This window comes from Paralichthys olivaceus, chromosome 4 (assembly GCF_024713975.1).
Source record: "Paralichthys olivaceus isolate ysfri-2021 chromosome 4, ASM2471397v2, whole genome shotgun sequence".
In the NCBI taxonomy this organism is placed as follows: Eukaryota; Metazoa; Chordata; class Actinopteri; order Pleuronectiformes; family Paralichthyidae; genus Paralichthys; species Paralichthys olivaceus.
Window position 1 is genome coordinate 13,254,866 of NC_091096.1, and position 25,155 is coordinate 13,280,020.

At 40.6% G+C, this 25,155-nt stretch overlaps 2 protein-coding genes and 1 long non-coding RNA gene across 19 annotated transcripts; 2 read left to right on the forward strand and 1 right to left on the reverse strand.

Annotated features, from left to right (window-relative positions):
• The first annotated feature begins 179 nt into the window (after window positions 1–179).
• LOC138407483 (uncharacterized) lies at window positions 180–1,364 on the forward strand. The gene is made up of 2 exons (XR_011240900.1): window positions 180–366; window positions 520–1,364. It is a non-coding gene; the product is annotated as an uncharacterized lncRNA (long non-coding RNA).
• Window positions 1,365–1,877: 513 nt separating this feature from the next.
• On the reverse strand, window positions 1,878–9,067 carry ankrd13a (ankyrin repeat domain 13A). The gene is made up of 15 exons (XM_020101020.2): window positions 8,559–9,067; window positions 7,375–7,510; window positions 6,958–7,082; window positions 6,804–6,849; window positions 6,375–6,518; window positions 6,089–6,278; window positions 5,741–5,807; window positions 5,545–5,626; window positions 5,371–5,432; window positions 5,156–5,286; window positions 4,892–5,049; window positions 4,674–4,805; window positions 4,429–4,589; window positions 4,228–4,292; window positions 1,878–4,041 (listed from the first exon to the last, which is right to left on the reverse strand). The coding sequence occupies exons 1-15, from the start codon at window positions 8,664–8,666 to the stop codon at window positions 3,843–3,845; spliced, it is 1,806 nt and encodes a 601-aa protein (XP_019956579.2). The 5' UTR covers window positions 8,667–9,067; the 3' UTR covers window positions 1,878–3,842.
• Window positions 9,068–10,098: 1,031 nt separating this feature from the next.
• Window positions 10,099–25,155, forward strand: git2a (G protein-coupled receptor kinase interacting ArfGAP 2a). Of its 17 annotated transcripts, none has more exons than XM_069523805.1 (22): window positions 10,120–10,478; window positions 12,901–13,008; window positions 13,145–13,278; window positions 13,587–13,699; window positions 13,838–13,943; window positions 14,058–14,144; window positions 14,236–14,366; window positions 14,464–14,558; window positions 14,820–14,865; window positions 15,354–15,405; window positions 15,510–15,582; window positions 16,063–16,160; window positions 16,262–16,373; window positions 16,444–16,583; window positions 16,668–16,817; window positions 18,987–19,247; window positions 20,091–20,180; window positions 21,949–22,031; window positions 22,105–22,296; window positions 22,516–22,647; window positions 23,554–23,617; window positions 23,944–25,155. In XM_069523805.1, exons 4-22 carry the CDS (start codon window positions 13,587–13,589, stop codon window positions 24,154–24,156), a joined length of 2,238 nt encoding a protein of 745 aa, XP_069379906.1. In that variant the 5' UTR covers window positions 10,120–10,478; window positions 12,901–13,008; window positions 13,145–13,278; the 3' UTR covers window positions 24,157–25,155. The 17 variants fall into 17 exon arrangements, with proteins under 17 accessions (XP_069379900.1, XP_069379902.1, XP_069379901.1 ...); XM_069523806.1 differs by lacking the exon at window positions 10,120–10,478 and adding an exon at window positions 12,641–12,783; XM_069523799.1 differs by lacking the exon at window positions 12,901–13,008 and having other exon boundaries at window positions 10,099–10,478.

Genomic DNA, 25,155 nt, shown 5'->3' on the forward strand with positions numbered 1-25,155 from the left:
AATCTTTATTTCCTATAAATCATTGATAACGAAAATGTTTCCTAAAAGGACTTGAATGATTCGTCTCGTATCAAATCGATTAATCGAAGTAATTCTCTGTTATTGGAGGCAGCACTTAACAGAATCGGCGTTAGGACCCAGATCCTACAGCGGAAGAAGAAACGCCTTCCTCTCAAACACCACCATCATCATCATCATCATCATCACCACCATCACCATCCTCCTCCTCCTCCTCCTCCATGATGCTGCCTCTCCTCCCTCACATCGCCATGCTGACAGTGTGTGGTAGTGTGTTCGTTGAAGGACACACTGAGGAGTCTGAACTGACCCAGAGAGCCTACGTGGTTCTCCAGAAGCAGGACGTAGGTGAGACAGAGCTGCGGCCACAGAGATGCTGCTTCACATCCTGCAAACTGGTTGAAGTCTTTGTCTCTGCCGGTGAAACGTGTTCATTGCTGCGGTCAGTTGATCCATAATGTCTTTCAGTCCGTGATCGGTCTGTTGTTTCTGTCCTCGCAGTGACTATGAGCTGTGTCCTCTCTGTCCTGCTGCTGCTCATCATCATCATGGCTGTCTGCGTCTACAAGCCGCTGCCTCGACGGTGAAACTGTCCAGAGGAGATGAAGACACCGGGGACAGATGAGCTGTTGTCCCGGTACAACCTGCACCGAGCACCGGGGAGCTCATCGGCTGCTCCCGGTACAACAACAACAACAGACCGGAGCTGCCTGGCTGAGGAGGACACCTGTAAACTGTGCCACCTGCCTGCCATCCCCTGACACACCCAGAGAACACTGTGACACGTCAGCAGTGTTTTAAATGATGATATTATTTATTAAGAAAAAATATATATGTATGTGGGAAACATCTATCTGTTTGAATATGATGTCATTTATTTATTTAATTTGAAATGAGCCTAGTAGATGCACTGAATTATATCACTGTTTGACACTCAGTAACATGGGCTTTTGCAAACATAACACGTGTCATATTTGATTTTATTTATATTTGTTAGGACTTCACATCTGAAGGCTGTGACTAGTTTTATTCATTTGCTTCTCAGGCCAAGAGTTGGTCTCATCAGCTTATTCTGAAGGGAGAATAAAAGCCTTTAAATAAACTAAAGTGGGATTTTTAAAGTGAGAGTTGTCATTACTCAAATCTTCATTAGCTTAGCCAGACTTAACTTGTTTATTTTTTTTCTGTAAATGTGTAAATCTGCTCATGAACTTTCTCAAATTAAGTATTTTCCTATTGATTTACTCATGTGACAGATGATGCATTTATATTGTAAAGAAATGATGTAAATTATTGGATTTTGTTTGCTGTTTCTGCCTTATTAAAAAGACCATTTTAAATCAAAATGGAGTTTTTATATTTACTATTAAAAAACTACAAAAGCAAAACTAGAGCAGGAGAGGTCTTCTTGGTTTTATCTATATCACTGGAAACTGTTGATGAAGGCTTGTGATGAAATGAAATGTTTCAGCTTGGGAAAGGTTTAGGTATAGGGCCATATATTATCATCATATCATTGTGTTCTCACCAATTATTGAGCTCCGCTTGGCGTGTTTCCTGCTTCATGATTTGGAATAAAATTGTTCTCTGAATCCTTTGCAAACTGAACAAGGTTGATTCAACAAACAACGCACAGTAAAACCAGATAAAGATACAATTGGAGTAAATTTAGAAACATTTTCACTGAAACTATCATAGACCAACAACAAAATCATGACTATAACCCCATTTAGCTGCGAGCTAAACATAAAATCATTTCGCTCCTCACAAATCATTAGAAGCTTTTCATGTCTTGGAAAGATTGACCTACTTGACCTGACAATGGAAACCCACTTCAACAAGACCACATGCAGTCCTCATGGAAATAAAGTGCTTTTATTTTAAAAACAACATTTTGAAACCAACACGTTCCTAAAGTTTTAACATTAAAAAACAATTTTGCAGCTTGAGCGGTGCATTAAAGTTCTGCATTACATTAACCAAAGCTAGCCAGTCTACTGTTCAGCAGTTTGGCAATTTGATCATTATGAAAGATTTTCAGCAGAAGCCCCTGAAAGTCAGACACAGACACACAGAGAGACCTTTGATGAGTGGCAAGAAAAAGTGAGTGACCCCTGGGGAATTAGATGATGATCTGGAATTCCTCCTGAATGTTGTGCAGGTCTGATCAGCAGCTACAGAAAACACTTGTTGGAGATTATTGCTGTCAAGACCAGTCATCAAAGCAAAGAGTTCACTTATTTATCCTGCAGCACTGTGAATGTTTGATGTGCATGTTCCATAACGACAATTAACATAATCAATATTTGTGTTTAAGCACATTATGCCTGTCTGTTCTTGTGACTTTGATGAAAATCAGATCACATTTTATGACAAATTACTGCAGAAAATAAGGAGATTCCAAAGGTTTCACATAATTTTTCTTGCCACTTCGAGTGGTTGGCTGTCAGTTAAATCAAGTATAGTGGTTAATGGATGTTACTCAGCAATACCCAACATCTTGTTTCTAAGTTACAAAATTAACTCTTCAGAAAGTTTAGGCCAAGTGGTACTGCATAAAAATTCTGTGAGCAGCTGTCACTCAGAGCCAGCGATTGATTGGCACAGGCTGAAAAGACCTACATGTAGCAGGTATGCTTGACCTTTGACCCTGTGCAATGTTTTCTTCTGCTCAGAGGTCAAAAGTTGTTCATGGCTACAAAAGGCAGGCTGCCTTTAGGAATCAGAAAAAGTCTCTGCAACATTGGTTGTGTGACGCTCCTTAGGCGCGTGACATCCACAGACAGACCGGTCTCAGCTATTGCATTTTGAACAGAGGTGAAAATGCTTGAAGATGCTTGGTGACAGTTAGAAATATTTCCTGTCTGACCACAAAATCAGAGAAAATGTACAAATGGAAGAAAAAAACAAATCAGGTCAGGAAAGTTAAACCCCTATCCTTGTTGCACAAAAGACAATATATAGTTTTCCTCACAGCCATATGATTTTGTTTAACCATCTGCAGAGTGGTCATTCACAAAGTACAAGAAACTAACTCTAACCCCTTAATTATGAATTTTTGACTTTAATAACCAATCTTTCTCACTTAATATTGGTATAACAGAGTGATATTCAGTATACCATTTTGCACCAAAGTAATATTTACCAGGCAACAATTTACACAAGTTTTACAACTGATTAACAAACTACATTTCCGAAGTGAAGGGAAAATGTGTACAATTGGAACCCTGAGATTTCTATTATTCAGTGAGCCTGTGGTCCTCAACTCTGCAGGAGAACTTCCCAGTGAAAACACTGTGAGCTGTCCCTTTAGGGCTACAGTTGGGGACAGGTACTAGGAAACTAAAAACAATGCCACTTTAAGAGCCACATCTGAGTGTCAACACTACATGTAGTTACCTTGAGTGGTCAAATATTTCACTTCACAGAACCAGAATTACACAAAGTCAACTGCACTCAGGACGATGAGTCCATCAACACACCGTGAGTTGCTGATGAGATTCTGAGTAGGAAAAAGAAAATAAATAAATAAAAAGCAGAACTCACTGGAAACTATCTCAAAGAGTCCACAAATTAAGCTCGAGTGAGGAGACAAACTATGCTGAGATAGAAATATTATATAAAATGAGTATGCTCTTACCAAAAATACCTTTTGGAAAATATCAGATATTGGTAGTTTGATATTGCATGTGCAAGAACGACCTCTTACAGAGAGAATTCTGCAGTTGCATAGACAGTGGTTGGGAAGTCAAACTGAGGTGTGGTGGTTGTTTCTGGATCTGGAAAAGTTACAATATTATTATTATTATTCCCTCTTATTCCTTTCACTTCTCAGTGAGCGACAGCTGCAGTATCATCTCCAGCTCCTCTTCTTCTCGCTTCCTCGCCCTCTCCTCTTCCTCCTGAGCCCGGGCGGAGAGCTCCATGGCCAGGCGGAGGTCTGAGTCAGGACTGGAGGCAGAGACGGAGCTGGTAGCGCTAGAGGTGTCTCCAAATTCCACTAGCACCCCCTCTGGGATACTCCTAGAATGACAGTGACAGGGGAAAGTGAGATCCAGTTCTGATCTGTGGCTTTTACTGACACATGCAGGTGGAGGATAAATATACAGAGTCATCTTAATTCATGTGGCACCTGCAAGTATGAGGGACTGCTTTTACCACATGTAATTTTGTAACTGCTATGCTGGCAACCTAAATATGTGTTCCTACCTGTCACTCTGGCTTCTGGGGATTTCATCAGTGAATTCCCCATCTGTATCCTCACAGATCCCCTCCTACACAGACGCAAACATAAAGAGGAGGTAAGTAATGTAATAAACAGCAAAATCAAGGACAGCATGGAAGAATTGTAAGAAGACTTTTGCATGAGATAAGGCATTTACAAGAGAGCTAAGTAATAATTGCTGTGACCTGGCCGGAGACTCTGCGAGACTCCAGGAGACTCTGATGGATGGCATACTGCAAGAGCTCCTCGTCATTATTTGACACGGGTGTGTGGCGGCTGCCTCCTCGGCGGTGGTAACCAACCGGCACCACAAACACTGAGGGGCACACCTTAAACAGAGGGAGTGCTGGAAGGGAGTAAAAAATGAAAAATAAACAAAATATGCAGACTTTAAATTTCTATTTTAATAAAGCAGAGACTGGATTCCTACCTGCTGCTTCTTCATCTTCCCCTGAGGATGTTGGCGTGGCTGCTGGCGTTGTGCTCGCCTCTTCTGACGTACTGCATTTATTTACGTTACCAAATGTAATCTTGGCATTCAGTACATGAAACAGGGGAATCTCTGTAAGAGAAAAGACAAGCTGTAAATAAAATGACAGGAATGAAAAATCCCCTGTAAAGGTCTGCCTTTATAAAAATCTCACTTACCTATTTTAACAGGGAACCCAGGAGGAAACTTTAGGGCTACAAAGTCCCGTAATCGTGCGAAATGGGAACTTGTCCGGGCCATGAGGTCAATTATGGGGGTCACCTGCTCCACCAGGGACAGGGGATGATCCTCACTCATCCACAATGTACCTTTGAACCTGCATGAGAAAAGATTGTGCACAACTTTAGTTCATGATATAGACAGAGCATAGCTGTGAGAAATCACGTATGAGGTTATTTTAAACTTAAAACGGTGGCTCTTACTTCTGGGTTCTAATGCTGAGTTCAATGGGTCGGCCGATGTCTCTGTTCCCGAGGTCAAAGTCGGGATCGAAATATTCCTCTGGAGTGATGGCAGTGGGATTGGTGGCAGTTGCATACTCAAGAGTAAGATCCTATGAAGTCAAAGCAGTCGTATCAGATGAGCCACCAGGTGGGAACAGAATACATCATTTTAAATGAATGAATGCATGTCTCACCCCTTGTGCACTTATGTGCTGCTCCACAGTCCCCAGCAGAGACTCCAGGACGTTCCTCTCACCTTTTATCAGAAAATCCAACTTTAATTCTCTATGACTCTCGAAATGAACCATTAGATATGATCTAACATTAATACAAAAACAGGAAAGTAACACATTAATATTTGCACTCACTCTTTATTCTGGCTTTCTCCTCGTCTGTCAGATGCTCTGTCCTCGTCCTGATTACCACATTTACATTGTTCACACTGAAAACCTGAGCAGACGACCAGAATCTGATGTCAGATACTGCTGTAACTGTTGTGCTGCAAAGCTTTCAGTGAAAAAACTTTAAATATAATTAAAAAAATAAATGTATAGCTTCAGTGACCTTTGCTTCAAATCCATTGACCACTTCTGTTCTGTCAGTTCTCCAGCCCCATATCCCAGACTTGTTCCTGTGAAAAAATAAAATAAAATACATAATTACAGGCAAAATCCACTGATATGTTCTTCAGTTGGTTGTAACAGTGAACACAAATATGAAGTGCAGCATAAGGGGTGTTTTATAAATGCCAGTGTTGGAATCATCTCAGTGAGTGGTTGTATGAAAACAGTAGAAAAACATCAGAAGTATGAATATGATGAGATGTAAACTCTGATGAAATACTGTCAGTGCTGCTGAGTGTGATGCATGTTCTGAGAAAAAGGACAAGAGAAGAACAGATGTGATTCTTGCCTCTCAAAAGCGATATCCTTGGTGTCCAGGAAGGTGTTGACAATGGGAGTCGTCAACCTTTTGGCAACTTCCTGCTCAGCTGGCTGCATTGACTCTAGCGTGACATCCTCAATTTCTTGGGAGATGTTGAAGCGTTCTGTGTCCACCACTTCATCATCGTGATTCACCTCCATCAGCTCGGCACATGAATCTGGACAAAATACAATTAGGGACAGACTTAAATCACTTTTCTGAAATGGTACAAATCAACGACAGCTTTTTTGTGTGGGAGAGTTAAGACACTCACCGTCCCCTCTGAAGATGTAGCTTCTGCGCCCTCTGATCCATGTCATGTTTTCAAAGCCTAAAAGAGTGGCGTCCACTCGTAGGCTGGCGCCACTTTTCCAAATGCGACAAACGTCACTTGGACAAACTCGGGAGACAAGAGGGACTGTGAAGCAACAGTAAATCAATGTTCAACAAAGGGAAGAAAAGTATCCACACATGAAAAACGAGGTCAACTAAAACTAAACCGAAACAAATGCTTCACCTCCCAAGAGGCAAGTATGTCGTTTTTCCTGTATATCCTCATGAAACCTCTTGACTTTGTGCAAATATAATATCTAACCACTGGACTCTGCATTAGAATACACTTGCAGATAACTTTTTTTTTTTACACAGTGAACTGCTGATAACCAGCCTGTACGTCATAAAACACACACAGACACAAACTTACTCCAACTGGTGAATTCCCATTTCATTTCCATGTAGAAGTCTGGAGACTGTGGGAAAAAAATAACAATAGATCAATTATTTATTTTACCAGTAAATGTTTCCATTAATATTAACAGCTGGATGATAGGAGAATAAGAAAATATATGAAATAAAACCTCTCTGATTTTTGCCAGCAGCTCAGGCACTCCTCCCAGTGCAGTGGAGGCTTTGAGGTAGTCTCTGCGTTGAAGCACTAACTGAACCATCTCTGGATCTCCGGTGCTGACCGCCTCCTGCAGCACTGCACAGAGACAGACATGTCTATACAAACCACTAAATGTTTTCCGGCAACAGCATCTGTTTGCCAGGAGAAGCAACTGTCCATTAAAAACCTCTGAGGAGTAGATGGGCGTCGTTTTTTTAAAACCAGAAAGCCCATTAACAGCAGATGATGTGAAGATTAATGAACACAGGGATCTAAGTGATCTAACAACCCATAAATCCTGGAAAAGCATATCTGCGAGGGAAGTGAGTGACACATTGAAAGTGTGATGGCATTCATTGAGTTGTCTGCAGCCAGGTTTATAACTGACCTGTCCAGTTGTAGGCATTTTCTTTTGTCACTTCAGCACCGTGTCTCAGAAGGACTCTCACAGACTCCATGTGCCCCAGTGACACAGCCAAGTGCAGAGGCGTTCGACCTCTGGGATCCGCGGCCTCGATGTCATTCTGAGAAAATAAGAGGAAAAAGTCACGTTTCACCTGCACATTTATAATAATATTTCACACATGATAATAAAATCTAGTCACCTAGTTGTAGAGAATACTGTAGTGAGGGTGCAGCCCGTTTTATGAGGAAAAGCATGTAGTGTGTTGGCTATATAAAACTGCTCTCCTTTATATTATAACTCGTAGGTTTTAATTTAGGTCAACACTGATAATGACACAGGTTGTAGTCAGTGGTCGGACTCTGTACAGTGACAAAACTTGATATCATCTGTGGTCATCATGTGAGTCACAATGCAGTGGTGCAGTGTGTTCTTGATCATCATTATTGGGTACTAACAATTTAAGTGACTGTAATGCAACAACACACATTATTAACTGTGACGGTGTGAGGAAAACAAAAATGTGAGCATTAGTTGCATGTTTGACTGGTGTGCGACTATCATCCATAACAATATAAGAAAAGTCCAATACATAGCAGTATATATATTGTTAAGCACAGTGGGGGGGGGGTGGGGGGGGGGTAGAACACAATTGATCAACCTCATATTTGTCAGATGTTTTGCTGTTTATCAAATGTTTGTCATAAAGAGGAGTTTAAAACCAAAACCTTCACTCAGGAGCAAAAATCAGACTTAAACTTAAACAAAATGTTTATCTAACAATATTTATCCTGATAATTATCGATGTGAGCTGATGTGAACATTTTCATCTTGATATACTTTTCGGCCACATCGCCCAGGTCAGGTGCACAATACACGAGACATGTATAGATTGACTTGGTTAAACAGTTCTTACGTTGTTTCATCTGCTCACAGTGGATGGTTGGTGATTTCTAGGACAGCTGCACTGTCTACGATAAATGTTTTGTTAAACTTCCCAACCTGTTGACCATGGTGCTGTGGCTCTTTGTTTTCACAATGATACTGAGCATCTGTCAACACGACTGGCCTACTTTATCCGGCTCCGCAGATTTAACCGCTCGACCCTGGCTTCAACTAGCTAACGAGCACGTTAGCTAGTTAACATCACGCTCAGTGTGTTTACGAACCTGCGCTATCGTTACTTGTTCCTCCAGTCGCCTGTAGTCGTTCTCCCACACGGCGGAGTGCAGGGGGAACTTCCCACGGATGTCATCGCTAACGTTAGCCGTGGACATCTTCCTCTGTGCGGACACTCTCAGTGCAACGTTGGCCCGCTTCTGGTGGTCACAGCCATATGGGGAACCTGCGCTAGCTGTGCGCTGTTACTGTCAACCTGTGCGACGAGTGTGACCCGTGTTCTTCATGTTTGACAACAGCAGCGTCGAAAAACGTCCAGGACCGGAGACCAACTTCTGTCCAAACCTTCCTCTAAATAAAACTTTTCAACAAGGAAGTGGCGGCGGGATAAACCAATGAGCACAGGGGTGTCTCACAGAGAAACGGACTCACTATCGGATCAATTACATGTAATTAAGGCATCTTACCGGTTCATGTATGATACCTGTTATTTATTTGGTCAACCTGTGATAGAAAAGTGTTTTGTAATCAAACTGTTTCTTTAAAATAAAATAGAAAGAAAAAATAATAATAATCAGTTTCAGTCTGGACGCAACCATTCAACCTGCCCGCACGGGGGTGGACTAACATGTCTGGTTCCTACCTGAATACATTTGATTCCTTCAATTAATTGATTAAATATATGAAGTCACTTAAATTCTTATGTCCTACAAACATTAACAAAACATTATTTAACGTTTGGTCCATGACGTCGAAATGATATTGGCTCATTTCCCACAGGTTGGTTGAGATGAACTGTATTTATTTAAAAGGGACAGTCTACATTGAATAATATGAGCACAATAGAATTAGTCTCTTAGACCCATATTCATCTGCAGTCCCAGACAGGTTAATGTTAAAAAGAGAATAGACAAACAAAGGACACACGTTGAGGCCAAATCCACAATATACAACAGTTAATACAAATTACACAATTCAAGTGAGACACAATTGTGTGAAATGTAACCCCCAGCAATTCATTGTGTACTAGATTGTACAACAAATGGGAGTTTAAAATGTAATATGCTCCATAATGTATACACAAAATAAAGGATTTTAATAAATAGCCCGCAGAGGTCAGTTGTGTACATGTACTGTTGGTGCCTGACACTGTTTTCCTTGTGTATTCTTCCATCCTTTCCAAAGAGTGACATCAGTTGTGTAAAACAATTGAATTGTTGATCGGTGAGATGTGTTGCTCTAACCAAGCTGTAGCCAAGCATGCGACGTCTCCAGCAGCAGCTGTAAATAAAACTTTTATTGACTATCACCGGATTCAAATTGTGAATAAATCAAACTCACCTCCTGCGCCTGTTCTCTGTCTTCTCGCCCCCAGTCTGGTCTGTCAGGTTGTGCTGTTTTCACACCACAGCAAACACTAACACGTGCATTGAAGTGTTAATATTTCAATATTAACTGTAAGTGTGAAAACATGGTCTCACGAGAAAATGAGTGTTATGTCTCTTATTCTATCGATGCTGGGTGTGTGTCACCTGAGAGGCTAAACTCTGGGCACAGTGTAGCCCCTGGGTAACGCTGCAGCTGCATGTAGCCCTGCTGCTTGTCTGACACACACACACACTCACACTCACACTGAAGACTAGCAGGCAAATAGAGACTAGTTAGCTAGTCAGGTGCTAACTCAGCCAAGTGGTAGCATTGTACCTTCCTCCTCTGGGCACAGTAACAATGGTGCTAATGTTAGACGCTAACCTGAAGTTAAACAAGTAGCAGGTCGTCGTTCGGGTTGTTTGAAATAAGCTAACCGAGGTGTTGCTAACGCGGAAGGCGTCCCCACACAGAGTAATCAATGGTTAGCTTAACGGACTGCACAGTCTGCTCATTGTGAAGAGACATTTCCCCCTGAGCCGAGGACAGGATGTCTAAACGTCTGAGAAACACTGAGCTCTGCGCTGACTGTAATGTCCCAGGTAAGCTAACACACGCCATCCCCGCGGGGTTCAGCTGCTAGCCTTTATTTATCCACTGAGGTGTGGGTCCTTAATAAGCCTCCACTGTTCTGACTTAAATCTGATTATCGCTGCTGGTTCAAGCTGTTTTCACACTGTGCAGTAATGTGGATCATGTAGTTGCGTGTTTGGACTGGGCAGGATGTCAGTGTTGTTGACAGATCACTCACTAACGTGGTACCTCCCTGGACTCAGGTTTCAATCAGACCTGTAGCAGCTTTCTTCTTCTTTTCTGTTTCCATCCATGTTGCTTGATTTTAAATGTGTTTTTGTATGTACAGTTGTTAAATCCAGGTTTGTCTCGAACCACAAACAACATGTTCATGAGTGTTTCTTATGCGACGTTCAGAGGTTTCCAGTCGATCTGAAATTGAATCTCCAATTCTGATATCTCCTCCCAGATCAGCAGCAGGAAACTGCTTTGTAAGCTCTGTGTCATGTCTGGAGAACAACTAGGGTGACAGCATCATCCATTTAAAAAGGTAGTGGGTACAGAGTATAACACACAAAGACTGTGGATGCTGATCTAACTTTTCATGAGGGATGCCTCTAAGAAATTACTCATATCCACTTCATCATGAATTAGGGACAGATAACTCTCTTTACAGAATCTTGTTTGGTGCTAATAAGTATAATTATACATCTGGAATCCAAATCTTAGGATTTCCATCAAGAAAATAAAACATTAAAGACAACAAGTAAAATACAGTAACACTATAGCATTTAAAATCAGAAAACAATAAAATACAACATCTGAAAGCAAATACAACAAATAGAAGAATACAAAATAATTCAAAAGTAATGGGAATTGAAATTGATAAAAGAAACAAGTTATAGCAAAACATAGCCATATTAGACTTTAAATTTAAACTCAAATGTAATACTGTGTCCATTATATGGCATCACAGCAACATCAGCACCTTTGAGCAGATATTTTTGGTTTTAAAAAATAGATTGTTAGGAAAGAGAGAAAAGTTTATATAAGTTTCGGCAATTTACTGTTTCTGTGAAAGATGAACAAGTAGTAGCTGCATTGTCTGAGGTGCTTTTAGAAGTTCCATTTATATAGAAGTGACGCGATGTTTTTCAGCAGGCACAGGAAGCAAAACAGGATGCTGAGTGAATCAACCGCATACTTTCAATGCAGATGATTTTTTTTCTTTACATAATGGCACCACAATGTTTTGTGAATATGGCCCAACGTGAGAGATTGTTTTTAGAGAGGGTTAACCATTGTAATTCCATATCAGTTTGCCAAATATTCAGGATTCGTCAAGTTTTCGTACCTTGTTTCTCATCAGGTCATTAAAGCTAGTTAACCCCCCCTTGGTCTCCACAGCAGCTGGCACGGATTGCTCCTCCGTACGACTGTCGCCAGTTGTTGGACGAGAATATTTATAGTTTCAAAGATGTGGTATTAAATTTAGCAGCACTTGTTGAGGAAAGGGTAAAAGAGGCATGTCAGCACTAACACTCATGTCTTGGTGGCGAGTAAGTTCGGAGAAGTCGCTGAAAACTGGGGATCAGGTCAGAATCTGACCAGCAACCCCCGCAGCTGTTCCTCCTACACCTCAGCTGCTGCTAAGACACTTACAGTCTCACTGTCTGTGCTGTCACCGTGCCAGACACTCAATGTGCTCAACAGATAATTGGCTATCAGAGTGGCACATGAATATACCATATTTTTGGAGATGTTTGCTGCCACCAGAGTCTCAGTACAGATGGGAGACAACACAACCCTGAGGCATTTGTAGTACATGAAGTGTTCCAAATAGGTCAAGGTTAAGTACACATATTTATTTTGGGCACAGAGTATTCTGTATCTTCTGCACTCTCAAATTCTAACACCACGCATTGCCTGATAATGCAGCACTAGGATATATATCTTTTTTTTTTAACAATGTATTGAAAGGGGAAGCTGCTTGATTGCTCAACAATAAAGTTGGTGTGCTTCCACCTACAACTGTTAGTCTACACTTCCTTTTTTCACAGTGTGGGGTATGGCCTTGAATCACTATTGTCATAGAGTCTGTACACTACTTTTACTTTGTGTTTACTGTTATGAAAATAATGCTTCCTGTGATCTGAGCCAGGCACTTATTCTCGATTCTTCTCTTTCGTCTCTCTTTCTCATTTTCCCTTCCCTGTCTGTTGCTCTTTGCCCCTTATGATCTTGATTTGCATTTTTTCAATATGTACAGGTCAAAAGTTTGAATATCAATTTGAAAAGGGCTCAGTTAGTCCCTTAAAACAGTGCATTACTCAGGTAGGTGTAAACATTGTATTTGTTGGGGACTGTTTTTAGACATGAATTCATAAACATGAAGGAATATGTCACTAAGTACAATGGTGCGGCTCATTGTTGCCTTTTGATCAATTTTAGATGACAATTGAGGTCTAAGGCACAGAACAATATGTCACGTGAGGATTTGTCTACACAGAAAACACTTGTTAGTTGGATCTTTTAATTGCTGGTTGTGTCCTTTACCATGTAAGTACCACTGTGTAATAGTTGGTTGAGAACATGATAAATAAAAGGTTATTGTCGTCCTACTGTCGTCTTTAAAATCAGCATATCCTCAATGTGAGGAGCAGATGAACTGTTACACATTTCTCATCCCTGTCAGAACCTCGTTGGGCCTCCGTGAACAGGGGCGTGTTGGTTTGTGATGAGTGCTGCAGTGTTCACCGGAGTCTGGGAAGACATAGCTCCCAAGTCCGCCACCTGACGCACACACCGTGGCCTCCTACACAGCTTCAGGTAATAACACCTCAGTGGGAATTTTTAGATTCTGTGGGATCTTTACACTCTCAGAGGTGACGTTTACTGTTGCTGTCAGAGGCTGAACTGTTTCTTAAAACACCTTGAGATCATGTTATCTTTATTACTGTAGTTCTGATTTTAGCTTCCCCAATGCTTTGCCCAAGATAAATCTGTTTGACAACTGAGTTGTATTCATTTCTGTCCAAATATAGAAAGTATTTGTTTGAGAACAGAATTGACAGTCAGCATTCTATAGGTAAAATCAATTGGATGCATTTTACATTTTTCTCTTTGATTTCACTTAGATGGTTCAGACATTATACAGCAACGGTTCCAATTCAATATGGGAGCACTCCCTCCTGGACCCTGCATCTGTGATGAGCGGAAAACGCAAGGCCAACCCTCAGGACAAACTGCAGTGAGTCATATACGTTTGAAATAATTACAGAGCCTTTTGTTCTCTGGTTGTTTATTGGTTGTTAAACTTAAAATGATCATAATTATAATAATAAATAGTGTTAATGTGTGCTGCTTTTTTTTTTCATTGTACTAAAAGCCCAAACAAATCAGAATTTATAAGAGCCAAATATCAAATGCTGGCATTCGTCCATCGCATGCCTTGCCGAGAGGACGACAGCTTGACAGCCAAGGATCTAAGTAAGGTGAGGAGAAATGGCTGCTCACAGTGATTATGAGTAAAGTGTTGTATGTTTTTGTAGGAAACTTTTTTCATACATTTTCCAATTCATACTAATAGTGTTTTTTTTTTTCTTCAGCAACTTCACTCCAGTGTACGCACCGGGAATCTGGAGACTTGTTTGAGGTTGCTATCCCTCGGAGCACAAGCAAATTTTTTTCACCCCGTAAGATTCACCCTCTTTATATAAATTCATATACATTTTCATCTGTTTGCTTTCCTGTTGATTTGAGCTCTTGAATCTGCTTCTACTCCAGGAAAAGGGAAACACTCCCTTGCATGTAGCAGCGAAGGCAGGGCAAGTATCTCAGGCTGAACTGTTAACTGTTTATGGGGCAGATCCTGGAGCCCCTGACAGCAATGGCAAAACTCCCATCGACTATGCAAGGTAAGCTACTTTCAATAAACAAATTTTAATATAAAATATTTAGCAAATTTCAGTCATTTATCCAATTTGAAATGTTCTTTTAAAAATAATTTTTCAGGGAAGCTGGCCAACATGACCTGGCAGACAGACTGGTGGAGATTCAGTATGAACTAACTGATCGACTGGCATTCTACTTGTGTGGGAGGAAACCAGGTGAGAAAGATCTGGAACTGAAATGCATGTATTCAAAAGGAAATAGGCTAAAGAATACATGTATTTATTTCTGTGATTGTTCTGCTTAATCAGAGACAGAGAGGTAGTTTTGATGCTGTACCTGCTTTTAATTTCAGGATGTGAACACAATGTCCCAGTCAGTTTAATTTGTGAATACCAACTATGTAATGTGCTCAAAAAAGTGTTTCAAGTGTCAGCAATGATTCTGGCAGTTCTCCAATTCCCTCTTCTTCCTTTCAGATCATAAAAACAGCCAGCACTTCATTGTTCCACAAATGGCCGACAGGTAAGAGAGCCTGAGCTGTAAATCAGCGTGATGTGAGTCAATATTCAGCGATTTGTCTTTGAATGAACATGTGCATATCTGATATGGTTTGACTTAGATGGAGCATGCAGAGCGAGAGCAGTGAGGCAGTTGTTTATGATTGGATTTTTGCTCTGAGGCCCGTTCTGACATGCTCTTGAGCTCTCTGCAGCATCTGTTATATGAGCTGAAGATAAAAGACCCAGTGAGTTAGTAGAGTCAAACTAAAAGCTCTGTAATTGCTGAAAATATTTCATTAAAACAAAAAGTATTTTCCTCTCAGCTCTAATCCCAAACAAGTATATTGTGGCAGACAAAACACTGTTTAACCTCCTCTGAAATGTTTCATTTGATATTTTTTTATTGCTTTCTTACGATGAATAAGGAACATGTAAGTATTCATCAGATTGAAGTTTAAATCCTGTTGACTTCTCAACAGCTATTAATGATGAGTTATTTTTTGTTCCCAGCAGTTTAGACTTATCAGAATTGGCCAAAGCAGCAAAGAAGAAACTACAGTCTGTAAGTACTGTTGTGGTTTTCAGTTGTAGAATTTCACTGTTCTGAGCTTTTTTCCATCTGGTGACTAATTTGGGACTAAGTTTAATTTCTTGACTTTGATGCAGCTCAGTAATCATTTATTCGAGGAGCTGGCCATGGACGTGTATGATGAGGTGGACCGACGAGAGACAGATGCAGGTACAAGTCTTTTTGTCTTGTATGCTTGTGACCAATGATACACTAGAGTAAAGGTGTTTTTTAGAGATTTAGGTGGTATAAATTGATTATGAAATAATCCTAACATGTGATCATCTAAATTGTACAAATAGTTGTTTTCGTTACCCTAGAATGGACCTTTTATATTTAAATACTTTATATTTACATCAGGAGGGGGTCCTCTCAACAGGGGCTGCCATGTTTTTTTTTACAGTAGCCCAGACTAGACAAACTAACCCTTTGAGTTCTTATGACAACTGAAGAACCACAGGTTCTCTTTTATGTTTGGAAGGGGAGGGTGAGGTGAGGGGTATTCAGCTGCAACATGCAAATTCACCACTAGATGTCACTAAATTCTACACGCTGAACCTTTAAAATGGCAAAAGAGAATCTCTGGTTCCTATCTCTGATAATTTTGACTTGATCTGGACATTACTGATTTCATTCTTCTGTTTCTTGCAGTGTGGTTGGCCACACAGAATCACAGCACACTGGTGACGGAAACAACCGTGGTGCCTTTCCTGCCTGTGAATCCAGAGTACTCATCAACACGAAACCAGGCAAGTAATCTTCACAGAACCCCTTTATTAATATATTATTGTTTTTCTTGATATGTACGGATTAATTTTGAAAATAAATTGGCCTTCTATTTTCATATCAGGGACGACAGAAACTTGCAAGATTTAATGCACATGAATTTGCAACGCTGGTGATCGACATACTAAGTGATGCTAAGCGCAGACAACAAGGGAACTCAGTGGCCTGTCCCAAAGGTCAGTATCTAATGTCTTAGGTCTTACTGGGACTGGACATTTCCCGCTTGACTCTGTCCCTTCATTCTAGACAATATTGAACTCATCCTGAAGAGTGTGGCTGTCAGACACTGTAGTGACAGCCAGGAGGACCAGCCTGACTATGATAGTGTGGCGTCTGACGAGGATACAGATCAAGAGCTCCCCTCGAGCAAAGGAGACAGGACCAAGGTATCATAGCATTACATATTAAAACCATGGCAGACACGTGTCTCTCTCTAGATGTCTTTACAGTTTTTGTTTTTAATCCCACAGAGTCTGGACTCTGACCTCTCAGACAGCCCCATTACTATGCACGAATACTTGGAGGTGAAACACGCGCTCTCTGCCTCTGAAGCCAAGATTCAGCAGCTCATGAAAGCCAATAACAACCTGAGCGATGAGCTGAGGCTGATGCAGAAAAAGGTATCCACCGAGCTCCACCCTTAAGATCACTAACACCGGGGGCCAGCCTGAGGGGGGGGCCACAGCGGTCAGCAGAGCTCTTCTCCTGCCCAGTGTGATCGCTCTCTGGTGTGGAGGCCCAGCCTGTGGGCTATAGTGAGGGCCGAGCTGCTGTGACACCCTGCTGGTCCACCCTCTGTTTTGGCCAGCATGATCAATTTCATAGCTTGAATGTAAACTGCTTTTTTTTTTTTGTGTCGGTTTGTTTTGTAGATATGAGAAGAACAAGTGCACCTTCACTCCAGTTCATAACAAACACAGTTTAGTCACATTTCTTGTTATCTATAAATTATAGTTATAACTATGCTATTTAATGTTACTAACAAGCATGTTTCAAGAGCATGACAGGTTTTATCCATTCATAGTTATAGTCACTAACTCAAATTGTATGTGTGTGCCTTGCTTCATCACATATACTGTGTTTACTGCATAGAATGTTTTTAGATGATTTCTAGCTATTAACATGTGGATTCATTGTTGGACATGTTTTTAACTAGTTACATTTCATAGAAATTTCATAGAAAGCACTCTCCTCAAAGTCTGAAATAGTGTTACTCCACCAAACTGCTGATTTGTGAGATATATTTATACATTATATAATTTTGACCACAGATGTTACATGTTACCGCTACGTGTTTTGTCAGAATGAATCCTTGACAGTGAGGTTACATATTTGTTTGACATGTTAAAAGGGTTTTAATTTGGTTGTTTGGAAGTAGGGTGCAGATAATTTGTCTCTCATTTTTTGGGGGTAGGCCATAGACTGTATATAAAGATGGACGACGCATCCTCCACATCTTAACAAAAAGGAAGATAAAATATCTGGGATATAGTTGCCACCATCTTGTGCTTTTGACATAATTTAGAGCCAGATTCTGCACAATATTGGAGCTGAGCTGCAGTATCGATGTCCTGTTGATACATGCAATCGACCAATGGCAAGTTGGTCTCAGCTGTTAACCACATTTAATCTTTTTTTTATAGCATCAACTAACTTAATAAATCTAAACTCACTGGGGAAATGAACAGTTAAACAAACCTCAGTGTGATAAGAATGACCTAAATGACAGAAACTATCATGGATTATGACCTTTACTGCAGCCAGCCATCGGGGTGATCGAGATGCTTTGGCTTCACTTTTGGGGGAAAGTGTCATGTCCTCAATCTTTATGTACAGTCTATGCATAGATACTAAGGAATGTAAGTGCGAGTCGTTATTTGTGGTTTAACATTTTCTCAACAGAGAACATTCAGATAAAGATGCTGGACAGGACAGATATTGGTTACCATATTTCTAATGCAGGCTTCTCTTATATATATGAACACAGTTTCTGTAACAAATCAGCCCTTAGCAGACACCAGCAGATGTTGATAACTAAGTCCCTCTACATCTCAAGTTTCACCTCCCTACTTTTAAACACCGGTACGCCAGATCATTCTCGGCATTGAATGCAAGTTGTTGCATTAATTAAGGCTAGTATATCTTTGACAAAATCTTCTTGATTTTGTTCTGCTCAATCTCTCTGTACTGTAGCTGCACTTTGACTTAAACTTCACCTTTGTTGCTGACCTGTGCAACAATCTTTTGCTTGCTTGTCACTTGCTTTGCATCTATAGACAAAGGGAAAACCTCTCCCAAAGCCTAAGTCTGGTTATTGCTGTGATATTAGGTGGTTCAGATTAGATCGTTTAAAAATGGCAAGCTGTTTCAGTAACAGTCACAAGGATGATAAACTGTGGATATTGCAGCACAATGGCACAAGTTTATTCTTCGAGGATAATGTACAAGGTAATATTATCATAAGAGACTCCTCAGCTGATAAAACAATTTGTTAATAGATATAGAATAAAAGAATATTTCTCTGAAGCTTAGGCAAGCAATCATTATAATTTAAGCTGCTTCAGGTTATATATATATATATCTACAGTATATATATATGGTGGTGACAAGTCAGAAAGTAGTTTTTTGTTATTTTCTCTCTTTTTTTGAGATCTGTATTCAAATTCACTCCCCCTGGGAATAAATATTTAGAGGAACAATGGGAGAAAAAGGCTGAATTGATCAGGACAGGGAACAAAGCTTGCTTTGCTGAGAGCACCTCTTAGTTTGTTGCTGACCGTCTCTTCCAGCTTCAATCTCTGCAAAGCGACAACACGTCTCTCAGGCGGCAGGTCACACCCAATATCTATCAGATCCCCAGCGGTTCAGACTACCCTGACCCTTCCAGTCCCTCAGCCCTGAAACGCCGGCAGTCTGCACGGGCCAGTCGGCCCATGTCTATGTATGAGACCGGCTCAGGCCTGAAGCCCTATCTCCCTAAAGGGGAAACTTCCTACCCTGAGGAGGGTATCCCCACCCTGCAACCCTTCCCACCTCATGTAAGTAAGAATGTAAGTAAGACCTGTTCCCTGCTCTCCTTTGCCATTTCCTCTCCTCTGCTATGTTTCCATGACTTGCCCTCATGTATTCACCTTGTCTGCAAACCTTTCTCCAAAATGTTTTTCCACTCTCACCTTGGGTAGTTTTCTGCAGCATCAGAGACAGAGTCTTCAAAAAGCACAATTTCATGCATTTCAATTAGAGCCAGTCACATTTCATTACGTCCAGATTTGAAGTATACACAGGACTGTTGTGTGTATATAGCTGTTGTTTACTGGAGTGCTGCTTGTTCCTTAGTCAGAACGTAGCTGTACAAACAAAGAGATGCTGTTATTCTGAGAAACTTTGAAGGTTTTTTGTATTGTGTTTTATGTTGATGAAGCATTAAAACTACCATACAAATACTCTGTGTTTTTGTAATGCATGATGAATCCACACACTCACTAAACTGCCTTCCCCCTCTTTGACCTATCTTTGATTTGTCTTCAGTTATATTTGAGCTGATTTATTGTAGTTCTCTCCCTACAATTAACTCCAATTAACTCCCAGGTTCATATTTCTTCTGGGACACTCTTCACTTCACATGTAGGAGGATGATCTGTGAACACAACCAAGCTCTTTTGTCCACATAACATTAATTACTATGCCTTCTAAAATAACAGGATTTTCTAACCTTGATAATGCTCATATTCATTGCACTGTTTCCATCAGCTTCTTTCTCAATATACAGTATGTGATAAAACCACAAACGACTTGAAGAGGTTTGTGGGACGTCTTAACGTCATCTCGCTACACCTTTCATTTTAAAACTGAAGAAATGTGTCCTTAAAATGTGATTTGAACCCTGTCTTTAGACGGAAAGGGGCGCTTTTGTGACCACCTCTTCATCCCTCCCTTCATTTCCATCAACCATGTCATGGTCGAAGGACGAAAGTGTTCAAAAGGTTAAGTACATCCCCACTCGGTCCACACCTCGTGGGACACGGCAAATCCACTCGGAGCCATATACCATTTCTACCTCTTTCTCGTCCCTCGCCTTCATGTCTCTCCATATGCCGCCCCCTCTCTGCTCTGCTGCATGAGCCCACCCTCCACTGGCTGCCCTTCACCACCAGACACCTTCCTCCGTCAGCATCATCTTCACTTTGCGGCTACACAAGTGGAATTGTGTTGCAAAACCTCAGCCTGAACACAGAGCAGAAAGTTGTGCTTGTGATGCAGCGTCTGATCATTTTAACGCTTTCTGTTTGCTGCAGAATCCTGTGTAGCAGATGATGTTGAATTTTGAATGATTGGACAAAGTTTGTTAGCAGTGTTTGTTTATTTTTGTCACTACCACCTGTAAGAATAAGGAAAATTTAGTATTTTGTGAATTCGATTGTTAAATGTATGTTGTATACATCTTAAGTTCTTCAATTTTCCAATATTTTTTTTTTTTACATTTCAAATCCTCTGCTTATCGAGAAAACGTATTTTACTCTGTCTAACAAAAGCTTGTCCACTTTGCACAGTGAGCTTTCAGCAGCATGCTCTCAACACTGAGGTCATCCATGAGTGTTTACAGTCTTAACAGACCGATCATCTCTTCAGGCAGAACACAGACTAATCTAAACATGTATGAACTAATCGCTTTTCCTCGGGCAAGCTTACACGTGCAGCATTTTATTTTACAAATATTGAAAGGTTATGAACATGTACGTTCAGGCTGTGTGGGGTGAGTGCACTGCTTCCTGTTTATAAGTATAGTTTTCAGTCTGATATTGAATGTGTGTGAGTTAAGCTACAATGAACATATCAGATGACAGTGAACTCTTACTGGTGGAAGACAAAGGTCTCCTGTTCTGTGTCACACATATTTGTGCTGCGTGACATTTAGTTTTATTTATGAACTCATCCGAACACTGACTTCCCCTCATGTGAAAAACCCTCTTGGGTTTACTTCTCTATTATTTGGAGAAAGCTTGTGTGTCATGGTTCAGATGTAGTGTCTAGAGCCATGTGTTTGTTTGATGTTTTTGTCCATCCTTTACTTTAGGTGTTCAACATTTTTCATAGACAAACTCGAATGTCATTCAGTTGAGCACATGCATCTGCCAAGGACCAAGAATCCACTTTAATTCAATTAAACTGCATCAAATTTCCCAAATTCATAGATGTCAGGTTCCTAAATGTGCCTGATTAGTTTTTTTCATCAGGATCTATGAATTATTCCTCGGGAAATTTGTGAAACTGTCAAAAAACAAGCAAACATCCTGTCTTGCAATGTTAAAGGGAAAGACTATCCTGGATTGGCCCCCTTTGTACAGATCTGCCTCAAAACGTAATGATTTCTGTCTTGGCCGATGCCCCATCCAGGTATCTTTGAAATCCATCCAGTAGTTTTTGTGTAATCCTTTTAACAAAGAAGCAAACAGTGTAACACAGTTTTAGTAGCTCTGTCGAACTGACAGGAGGACTTTATCTTAACTCATAATCTGTTTTACTAATATTTGTATAAATGCTGTAAATGTATATGATGTGCTCTTGCTTCACAGCTGTACTGGCTTATTGCAGTCGTCTGCATCACTTTAACATGTTTGTACTCCAGTTTGATGGCGTCACACAGTTTGAAGTTGGCACAACAAACTAAATATAAATGTACATTCTTGCTCATTGTCGATGAATCTGTAGCATTGAAGAATGTGAATTCTATGCCCTCTCTCTTCCGTCTAGGCCTCAAAGTTCGAGAAGCAAAGCAGCATGCCGGAAAGTGACTATGACAACACGTTCTACGACTCTGAGTTGGAAGATTCAGGGTAAGAGTAAATTAGTGGAAGTGGAAGATGATAAATCGCAGAGTAAAACGATAAATGATCTTTCCTCCTGCAGTTTGAGCAGGCGAGGGAGGCTGAGGAGCAGTGGCTGGCTGGGGGAGGGCAGCTCCATCCCTGAGCTGGACAGTCTGGAGATGGAGTCAGACCCCACGCTGCCCAGCACGGAGGATGTCATCCGCAAAACCGAGCAGATCACCAAGAACATCCAGGAGCTGCTGCGAGCTGCTCAGGAGAACAAACACGACAGGTCAGAATCTAAAAAGAAATTCATTACTTTAATCAGTAGAGCTTTCATTTCCTTGCTTTCATTTTTAAACCCCAAGTTCCTCTTCCTGTCATTATGATTCTGTTATTTATTTTCTATAATTTCCTCCCCCCCCCCCCCCCCCCCATTCTACTTCCACTCTGCTGCTGTTGTTATGTTGTTGCGTTGTGGTGTCCCCCCCTCCCTCGCTGCCGTGAGCAGACCATCTGAGCGTGAAGGTGTGCGTCGGCTCAGGCACAGTCTGGGATGTTTCAGCACTCTGGTACCCTGGGCTGACAAGGCCCCCCCTCCCCTGCAGCCGCTCAGCCTCCGGTCCCCTGACCCCACCTCCTGGTACTCTGGCCTCTGTCCCTGCCTCCCAGGCACAGTTTCATTCTCCTCTCCCTCCCTCCTTTTCTTCTCTCACCTGCTAACAAGCTGATGAATCTTTTTCTTCAATGTGCTAATGAACGCTTGATTTTGTTCTGTTTAAAATGGAGCCTGACCAATATATAATAAACTGTATATATACTGTATATCTGACGGCTGATACGAGCCTCTCACAGATACATCGGTATTGTTTACGTTTGCTGATATAAGAACTTTTATTTTACATAATAACAATTCAGAAAAGATGCATTTCTGATTATATTTTACATGTTTTAAAATATATGTACATTTTTTTCACTCCAGCTCCACATGTTTGGTTTTATTTGTGTTTTGTTTTATAGTTTATGAGTAAACTGTTTAAATATCAAGCCTCATTTACATTTCTTTGACATTAGGGTTTGATAACCACACCCCTCAAAAATTCATATTGGCTGGGCTCTAGTTTAAAACTTGATTGATGATATTTTTTCTCACTGACTAACTTGGCTTCAGTTAGTTGATGGAAAGTAAAACATTACAATACATCTGTGCAGTTACTTGCATTCAATAGATATAGACCAAAGTGTGATTCATGTTTTAATATTTTGACATTTTTCAGGTTTGTTTCAGATTTCTATTTTGATGATTTTTTCTATTTATCCATAATTTTTGAATGTAAACTCTTACAGGACTAAAAATGTTTTTCCGAAATGTGTGTTCGATCTTGTCAGCCTGAAGTAGAAGCATGCATGATGTGTTGTGAATATGACAGTTTTTTGCATGAAATAACTTTTGGTGAAATCAATTTTCATTCATTTTTTATAATGTTGAGATTCATGTGGACGTGATATCAATACTTTGAACTCACTGACAAATGTCTTCTCCTCACAGCTTCGTACCCTGTTCAGAAAGAATACATGTGGCTGTAACAGAAATGGCTGCCCTCTTTCCCAAGGTATGAAAAAAACCTTGCACTGTGTGTGTGTGTGTGTGTGTGTGTGTTTAAAGAGAAGTTATTGTTTTCTTTTAAACGCAGTACAAATACCTGAGTTTCAAGTTCAAATAAAATATTTTAAACTGTACCAATAACCAAGGTACTAAATATTATTAGATGTGTGTGTTAAGTGTGGTGAAAGGTAAAGTAGACAAACCAACTTAGGTTTTAGGCCAGCAGAATTCCATCTGGACTCAATTTATCCTACACCTTTAACATCGTTCTGCTGAGTTTTGAAAGGACACAATATAAAGACATTCCCGTGATATTTTCACCTTCCTCTGCAGAGGCCGCGCTCGGACACCGTGAGAAGCTCCCTGCGCTTGTTGACATCCAGCGCGTACCGGCTCCAGAGTGAGTGCAGGAAGGCCGCCCCGTCGGAGGGCTGCCCCGGGCCGGACATGCAGCTGGTCACTCAGCAGGTCATCCAATGTGCTTATGACATCGCCAAGGCTGCCAAGCAGCTAGTCACCATCACCACAAAGGAGAACACCAACTAACAGCACTTACAAGGCTGCAAAGCCCTTTAGCATCTCAGTTCTTTTGTTATATTTTTTAAAATAATTTTGTGGATTTTTGTTTTTGTGGTATATGCATGCCTTTGTTTGTTTTTTAACTTATGAATAGGTATTGACATTATTTAAAGCCAGCTCCGAGTTTCAAGGGAAAAAGTCAGCAGCTGTTTTTAGGGATATTCAGCTGTTATAATAGCACAATTTCTCTTGAGGTAAAGATGACATGCAGCAGGCCAGGGAAATATAGAGGCTTCTAGATTTCTCCCTAAAACTTGCTCTAACTTACAAATAGACTTCAAGCACACTACAGTAAACTTATATGGTGATACAGGTATATGTTATCAGTCTAAAGAAAGGCACAGATGCTAAAAAACCAGGAATGTCATTGAATGCTTGCAAACACTCATACTGTCAAGTTGAATCTTCAGAAACAAACAGATTAATTAGGTAACTTTCATTAAATATTGGGAACTTCATTACTTCACACTTTGTAGCTCTGCAATGCTAATGTTCGTTACATCAAAAAAAGCCATTTATACATTTTGTCCCAGTGTAATCCAGTCTGCTGTGCACTTATGTACACAGTATGTTGATTTGCCATGTCAGTTGGGGGGGGCAGGTTGTGACCCGGATGTTGTAATGATTTGGTGTGTTTCTAACAGGCTATAGACTGCACTGTATTCTGGGGTCCCATGTGCCATTGCAGTGTTGGTGATGTTACAGCATATGTAGAGCTAAGAGCCATACTGAACTAAGTCCATGTGTTTTGTGCTCTGTTCCGTTGCTGCTAGTTTTTGTATTTATGTGCAACATGTGGGATAGAGCTGTAGACACCTCCCCTATTAATGTGCTTCCCAGCATTCATCCCCACCAAGTGTTTCATCGTTTTTTGAAATCTGATCAAGGTAATGTCATTGAATGCAGCTCCAAAGTTGGACTTTGGAAAAATAACTATTTTCTAAATAAACTTAATTTATAACTACA

Bases quoted from the DNA above. Each gene is read 5' to 3' on its own strand.
- git2a (XM_069523799.1), top strand. From the start codon at position 10,427: ATGTCTAAACGTCTGAGAAACACTGAGCTCTGCGCTGACTGTAATGTC. The intron at 16,584-16,667 runs GTATCATAGCAT...TTAATCCCACAG, and splicing joins GCAAAGGAGACAGGACCAAG to AGTCTGGACTCTGACCTCTC. The intron at 23,618-23,943 runs GTATGAAAAAAA...CTTCCTCTGCAG, and splicing joins TGGCTGCCCTCTTTCCCAAG to AGGCCGCGCTCGGACACCGT.
- ankrd13a (XM_020101020.2), bottom strand. From the start codon at position 8,666: ATGTCCACGGCTAACGTTAGCGATGACATCCGTGGGAAGTTCCCCCTG. The intron at 5,287-5,370 runs GTGAGACATGCA...TTGACTTCATAG, and splicing joins AGCACATAAGTGCACAAGGG to GATCTTACTCTTGAGTATGC. The intron at 4,590-4,673 runs GTAGGAATCCAG...ACTCCCTTCCAG, and splicing joins GGAAGATGAAGAAGCAGCAG to CACTCCCTCTGTTTAAGGTG.